Source organism: Natator depressus, chromosome 3 (assembly GCF_965152275.1).
Source record: "Natator depressus isolate rNatDep1 chromosome 3, rNatDep2.hap1, whole genome shotgun sequence".
Classification (NCBI taxonomy): domain Eukaryota; kingdom Metazoa; phylum Chordata; order Testudines; family Cheloniidae; genus Natator; species Natator depressus.
In genome coordinates, this window is record NC_134236.1 from 155421324 (window position 1) to 155429512 (window position 8189).

The 8189-nt window shown below is 39.5% G+C and overlaps 1 protein-coding gene across 3 annotated transcripts in view; it reads left to right on the forward strand.

Annotated features, from left to right (window-relative positions):
* The window catches only part of BABAM2 (BRISC and BRCA1 A complex member 2), a 306901-nt gene extending 302820 nt beyond the window's left edge, over nucleotides 1–4081 (forward strand). For 2 of the 3 annotated variants that reach the window (XM_074949130.1, XM_074949129.1), the window contains exon 12: nucleotides 770–4080. In XM_074949130.1, the coding sequence (XP_074805231.1) occupies nucleotides 770–833 (64 nt within the window). In that variant the 3' untranslated portion in view covers nucleotides 834–4080. Of the gene's footprint in view, nucleotides 1–769 lie in introns of all 3 variants that reach the window. The other variant, XM_074949131.1, reaches the window with a different exon arrangement.
* Nucleotides 4082–8189: the final 4108 nt, after the last annotated feature.

The window sequence follows — 8189 nt, forward strand, 5'->3', positions numbered from 1 at the left end:
ACTGATGCTTTATAAACTGCTCTACTCCTGTCAACACTGACTCTGCATTTCATAAATGTTCCTGGAAGAAGGCAAATCAAAAGCTTGTCCATTGCCAGTATTCTCACTTTCCCAGCTGATTGTGCAATTCCGTTGAGTGATTGTGGTGCTATATTTGAAGCTTTTTCAAAAGTTGAATAAATCCAGTTATCCCAGAAGCATGGTGAGCATCAAGTATATAACAGATGCCAAATTTATAATGCTGTAGCAAATGGTTTAACCTTTCCTTTCACTCTGTTTCTCACTGTTTCTCACTCAGAGAGCCCAACACTGTTTATCTCTGTACCTGATATACTGTTGTATCTAGACTAAAGAAATCAGAATACAAATCAAAGAAAGAAAAGAGAGCAATTGCCAATGATTCACAAAATATTTTTTCCTGCAAAACATAGTCTTGGAATGTATAAAATATTAAATATGCATCAGACAAAGTTATGCTGACACTACAAGACGACATTGGTACTGATCACATTAGCAGTGCTGCATATGACTGGTCAGTTCATCAAAGGAAGTAACACCTATGGAAATTAAAAATATTGAAGCACAAAGATCGCCAAAAATACACTGTAGAATTTTGAGAATCAGCCCGCTTATTTATGTGGCTAAATATGGACATAGGCAGCTAACTTCAGGCTTCCATTTTTTAAAAATCTTTGCTGTAGATACCACGCACACATGATTGTTCTGAGTTTGTTCTTTGCTAACCACAGACTTTCTTTTTCCCCACTAGGGCTTATTTCAAAACGTTTGTCCCTCAGTTCCAAGAGGCAGCTTTTGCCAATGGAAAGCTGTAGGAAACACCAGGTCTGGAGAAGATGCCAGACAGATTCTTACATCCACATGCATGTCAGCTCCAAGACGACTTCCTGGAAGTGGGTTGGAATCTCTTTTTTTTTATACTTTTTGCCTCTGGAATAGCTTTGATCACCACAGACTTCATTAACTCTATAAAACAAGGACCTCAGCTGGCTAATTCTAAACTGAATATTTGATACTCCTTATCCAATCCTCTCCTACCACCATCATTTCCTTTTATAGCCACTGGATTAGATTAAAACATTAGTGTTTTGATGTGATACCTTTTCCCTGTAACAACGTTATATGCGATGCCTTGTTTCAGAAATGCTTGTCTTTCAGGTGTTGTTAAGAAGTGATTGTTTTCATACCAGTATTCTGTTGTTCTGAACCTTTGTATATTTTCAGCATATCCTAATAATATATAAAGCTGCCATACTTACCAGAAATGCCTAATGGACTATATAATGCCATATTCTGCCTCTGACATTTGCCTACATTTATGGTTCTTATTGACACATGTATGAGTCGCAATATTTAACTACTCAGTGCCTTTCAGATGCGTCTGATATTGACATGGCAGTATTTTTTTAATAGCTCAGTTGAAAACTCATATGTTGAATTCAGTGTCTTTATATTCTAGTTTATTTCAGGTAATACAGCTTAAGGTGACTTTCTAATTGACATCAGTTGCTGTTACTGAGAACAGTCTATCACTTGAGTATCAATTCTTCAAGTAACCAATTGTGTAAATTAAGGAGACGAAATAGAGCTCCTGCATAGTCCCACAACTCTGTCAAGTAACGTAAATACCACTAATGAAACGGGCCTTTAACAAGGAATTACTGGAGTCTTTGAAGGCAACAAATACAATAATCTAGGGAAGCAGATTTATTTAACCTAAGACTTGCAGTTATAGTCAGCACATATATTTAAAGAATTGATGAGAAGACATAATGGGATGCATCAGTTTTTCTAATGCTGTAATGGTAAATGAAGAATCCCAGCCACTCATCTTCCCCTTCTTGTGATTTGTTATAGCAGGCCATATATAGCTGACTCTTAGTGGTGTCACTTCCCAAATTAAGTTGTAGATAGACCAGGGTACTTTCCAGCATGGAATATGTTTATGTGTTGTTATAAATGGCATACAGAAAAAGTACCTTCTGCTAAGTGTTAGGGAACTGGACTGATGAGCTGTGCTGAAGACATAATAGTGAAAATTAATATATCACTATTTCTGCTAATGTTATGGTATCTGTATACAAATTTTAATTGGTTGGCAGAATTTCCCCAATCTTCATGTTACTTTGGATTTATAGAGAAAAGTATTGTCTACTAGAAGAACTGTGTGTCCAAGGAACAAGTGTGATCTTTGTAAATTAAATTTTCTTAATTAATACATTCTGTTAGTCTAGTTTCCCTGAGAAACTACCAACCTTCAAGCAAATTCTGTTTTTTTTAAAATGGCCATATACTATCAAAAGTCAAAGTCAGTTAGGAGTTAAAGACCAAGTTGGAGTCAAATCATAGACCTTGCTGTAAACAGCCTTCAAAGGGCTGAGGACAGATTCTCCCAGCACAGGTCCTACATTGCGCTGCTGTAAACAGAACTGAAGCCCTTTGCCGAGCTAAGCTAAGCAGGGTTGTAATTAAATATGTCTTTGCTATTCACGCATCATAACTGCATATGAACAAACTTTACATTAATCTATATGAGACAACCATCAACCTGTACTTCCTGAGGTATAAATCAAAATGACCTATAAATACACCAAGCATTTTCATATATGCTGTGGTTGGGAGGGGATATAGAAAGACAGTTATTCTCCTGCTGAAATCCAAGTTCCTGTGATAGTTTTTTGCTTTGTCTCTAAAAGGAAATATTTCAAATATTTCTTTTCTAGTGATGCACAGCTGAAACTAAGTAACAGTAGCTTGTATACCATTATGTATCTACGCTGCATTTATTAACTTAGGAACTCTGTGATGGGACTGACTTCTTTAAGAAGATTTGGAAAGTTCATTCAAGAATATCTGCTTAGATTTTTGATTGCTCAAGTGGCAAGAGTAATAATCTCCATTTTTTATCTTATTTACATGTCAGAAATTGTCATGAAGCTACCAAAGGCTGGTAATGTTCCTCAAGCATTTCAATATGACAGTCACCTACACATTTTTAATCAAAATTCTATACTTAACATCAATACTATGTATTTTGGACATTGGACTACTCTAGTACTGTGGTCTCTGTGCTCCAAAAGTCTCCTAAGGCGCCACTCCAACACTATAAAGAACTCCTAACCAATCATTTGATATGTTCAAATTCACTAATCTCTAATGGCTGTTCAGTGGCTTAGGTGAAATGAATTGATGGTTTCAGTCCAGTTCCTAACTGATCATATGTCCACATGACAAACCACAGTTGGCATTATTGTTTGCCATGTAGTCAGAGTCTCCATGGATTGAAAGGATGATGACGATTGAGCTTTATTACCCTAATTTGTAGTCCCTCAAAATCACAGTTGAGGTACGTTGTCCTCCATTGGGAGAAACTTGTACTGCCTGTAGCTTGGACAAATGGGTAATTTCAGTCTCCAGGTTTAATGTTTTGGAATTTTCCTTTTTTTTTTTTTTAAAGTACAGTATTCTAATCCTAGATGGTATGAGCATTTGCTTTTCCCCATCTGTAAAATGGAAATAATTATATTAACCTCCTTTGTAAAGCACTGTGAGATCTACTGGTGAAAAGCGCTATAGAAGAGCTACATGGTGTAGTTATTTATCATTCCAGAGCAGTGCTTCTCAAGCGGTGATCCGTGAACCGCTAACAGTCCATAGAGCCCTTCCTGATCATTCACAGAACGATATATTTTGAAAAATGGGCAGTGAGAGAATTGGTGTGTTGGGAGGAACATGAGAAAATTTCTCTCTTATAAATTGGTTTATAGAATGATAAAGTGGGAGATGCTTAAGAGAGAGTTTGTTTGACCAGTCTTACATTAATAAGTTACAGATATTTGTTGAGGCAAATGCAGTTATGCATGTGGTTATTACCTGTTTGCATAGAGTTGAGTGTGTATTCTAATTATAACATTCCTTGCAACCAGTTTAATGGGAATGAGACCATCACTCTTTTTCTTCTTAATATATGCAGATTAAAAAAAATAAAATACAAAAGCTTGACTCAATTAACTGCAGAACATATGATAAATAACTAAACACCTTGAAATTGTTGTGAATATGTCTAAAGAATTTAAGTTCCACCCCAACACATGCTTCAACGAAGGGAATGCGTTTGCTCTTTATTCAATAAGCTTGTGAATTCAGGCTTTATCATGGAACTTCCTCAAAATATATTGAATTGTGACAACACACAATGAAGCCCTTTTTCTTTATACATCACCAACTCTGACATGAACTGTACCCACTTATTCAGATCCAAAGTTGGAGTAAACTCCTCTGGTAAAGTTATGAAGTGAATGGTTGAAAGAAATGGTTATTCTGGAAGAATAATGAAAAAAACAGTCATCGACAAGTATATCTTGACCTTTGATCTTGGAACTTCCTTCCATCCTGCTGGGGCACTGGTTTGGAGAGAGTAGCGTCTCACCCATTGAATCAACAACACAAGTTGCATCACCATCTGGGATTTATTTGGCAGTCATCCCATTCAAGTATTGAGTGGACCTGATGCATTCTAGTTTCTGAGAGCTGACAAGATCACTGCTGGAGGTAGCATGTATCTCCTACACATTATTAAAACCTTACTAGACATATTTTCCCATAGGTCTCTCTTGTCCATCCTATCTAGCAACAGCCTTGACTATCAGTGTTCTGGCCCTGTCAGTCAGGAAACAATATCTGTCAATGAACCGCAACACAAGTTGCTAGATCAGCCCCTGTCCCTCAGACTTCCAAAGCAGGAAAGAGTAGAATAAGAATAGGTAGCCTACTTCAAGCAGCACTCCCTGAGACAAGGCTGGAGGTATAGGAGAGGGCTGCAAAAAACTGATGAATCATAGAATATCAGGGTTGGAAGGGACCTCAGTAACATTTCCTTCTTATGTGTGTCCCTCTTCTCCCATCTTATCTAACAATAGCCTTCACTAACAGCAGATGTAACAGGCAATAGAAACCTCATGGTAGAGCACGGAATACCACCCTCCAAATTTGGAATCCACTTCAGACATCAAGTCCAATCAATAATGGCAGATGAATATGAAAGGAGAGTGCCGGGTGGGCACCTTGCAGATACAGAAGATACCTCAGACTTCCAAGCCTATGAGGAAAGCATGCTGCAGGAAATTGATAAAATTTGGACGCAGCCTCTGAGCCTGGTTGAAAATTGACAGGATGCAGTGCTTTACCTGGTGGGCAAGAGAGGTCTATGAAAAAGCAGATGACCAATGAGCAATCAGTCTTTCCTTAAATAGCTACTGTCTCTTTAATTAACACACAGTTGCTCCCATTAAATCTAAATGCTATATTATTTCAAACTTTTTAAAATGCTAGTGAAAATCCCTTAATTCACCTACTTTTGAGCTTTAGTTTCTGTTCTCTGTAATATTCCAAGGCAGTCTGGATTTATCCCCACTCGGTAACCAAGCCAGATTAGGAACCAGTTTAGCTGAATCCATGTTTAAACGTGTTTCCATAACTCTGTTTGAACCCCAGTGTCGACAAAGCCAATTAGATGTATTATCACTTTATACCACATATCTTTCTATGCACAAATGTGAACTCATATAATTTTGTGAGTACATCTCAGTGGTTCTCAAACTTCATTGCACCGCAATCCCCTTCTGACAACAAAAATTACTACACGACCCCAGGACGGGGGACTGAAACCTGAGCACACCCAAGCCCCGCTGCCCCAGGCAGGAGAGTCAAAGCCAAACCCCATGGGCTTCATCCCCATGGGAGGGTAGGACCTGTAACCTGAGCCCGCCACCCAAGGCTGAAGCCGAAGCCTGAGCCCCGCCTCCCAGGGCTGAAGCCTTCGCCCCCAGGCAGTGGAGCTTGGCTTTCGGCTTTGGCCCCATGCCCCAGCAAGTCTAACACCAGCCCTGGTGACCCCATTAAAACAAGGCCATGACTCACTTTGGGGTCCTGACCCACAGTTTGAGAACCGCTAAGCTGTTGGTTTCTTGACAGTGAGTTAGAACAAATTTAAGCTCCATGAGATGTGTTAACAAAGAGACAGCAGTTGTTTAAGTGAATGCAACTATTTCATAGTCCTGTATTAAATATAGACTATTGTTCTGTAAAGATGACCAGTCTTTTGCTAGAAGCAGTTCTCACTTGTGAAGTTAAGTATGGTATTTTGCAGGGAAGGATGCTGGTACAGGGAGGTTAACTCCATCATTAACCAGAAAGAGGATGGATAATCACCATCATGTCCGCATGTGATCCCACCAATTGTAAGCATGCAGAAATTATAGTCTTCACATGGGTATTCCAGTCACTGCTGCCTCTCTAGTTTTCATGCTCTTATTGTGTCCTAAAATCACCCCTATGTTTGAACTGATTTTTAATGAAGTGTGGAGAGCAGTATTTGTTTTCAGACTGACATCAGATCAGTCTTGCACCAAAACTTAATTTAAATGGCACCTTAGGATCAGTGGAGGAATGAAGTACGGTGTACTCTCTTGTTCTGAAGAAAGCCTGCACCTGAATAAAACTGCCACGTCTGTCAGTGGTATCATCTGCTATTTGCTTCTTGAGAGAGTACATTAGGGTTTCCACAGGTAAGCCCAGTAAAATGGCTGCACTAGACACAGCAGTGGATTTGAAATAAGTGAGATTTGTTTTTAGTTCTAGCAATAGAATATTTCCAAACCGTTGCCTCGCCAAGTTCACAGTGTGTTTTCAGTGGCCACAGTGTTACTGATTTTAATGTTGCTTCCAAGAGGGTCACCTCTATTCGCCACTTTTGTGTAAAGGCTCAACTCTTGCTTCCAGGGCACTGTGCAAAATGCAGTTTCATTTGTGTGGTAATTATCTGCCAAAGAAGCATGAAAAAAAATCAAGATTAACTGTTGAAAATAATTCTTAAAGTATCAAGAAATCAACAAAGGAAACGATGTTTTGCAGCTGCCCTGCTGCTTGCTGAGACCACAATATGGGCCTTCAAATATATCCCACTGCAGCTTAAAAAAAAAACCCAGAAGAATACGAGAGGCTTTTCTTGCAGCAATAAAGAACAAATACAATATTAAACAACAGGAAATAAAGGAAGGATTAATTGCAGGTACAAACTACAAACCAGAAGTCTAATGTTATTCATGCCTACAGCTCTCTTGACATCAGAAGAGGACGTAGAATTAATGCCTAGTGTATAATACACTCTGCAACCTCCTACAGTGAAAATTGATCCTTGGGGTGCTACATATTTTCATCAAACTCTATTTGAACCCTAATGTTGCTTTTCCACCTGTGAGAATGGCAAAGCTGTGCCAATGAAAACTAAATCTTATGCTACCAGAGGAATCTATTCCAGCGTTGCTGAGTTCTAAAGTCCTTGATTTGGGGTGGAGTGAGTATTTTGTAAGTTACTAAGCCTGTCAGCAAACTGGGTACCTTTACGTGTCTCAGTGTTTATTCAAAATGTCTTCTGCATTTAAAATATTTTAATACTTGCTTAATAAATAAGACACATTGGGGTTTTCGCATCTTGGCACTGATGTCAAGAGTGACAGCTCTGGTCAGACGGGAAACTTCTGGTTAGCCCCAAAACAGCAGTCAGCTGCTTTCCCACCCTTTTCCAGCAGATGTAACTTTAACCTCCCCTGACGGGACTACTCCTAGGAGTGACAGAGCAATTTATGCTCCATAGCCCAGTCACTTTTTGATCTTTTTGCTCAGAATGCCAGCAAGGGGCCAAGGAGTCTCAGTTATTATAGTGGTGCTGCAGTGCATATCCTTGTCCACTAGCAACTAAGCTAAGTCCCTACCAGCTCACTGCACATAGAACACTGAACAGCCTTCACAAGGTAACAAATTTTGGTCACTGGCAAATTGGGCAAGATTAATTCTTGAACTGGAGGGAGCAGGAGGTGGGGCACCTCTGCTGAGGTTCTGATTGGAAAGGGCAGCTGTAAAATCTAGCTGCCGCTCCAATAGAGCCCTGCCAGCTAATGCCAAAATGTTTGTATGTTTTGACCAGCCTGGGCTGAGTGACTATCCCCACTTGGATGACTGTGTCCACTGGCTCTGAGCCCACCAATAGAATAGAGGTTGCAGACAGCTTGCTCCCCTGTGCCCCCAACTCTAGGTGGACATAAAAGGCTCCATATCCCATAAACTATATCCTGAGCTATCCAGTCTTCCCAGTCATTCTTGCTTGTTTGGAG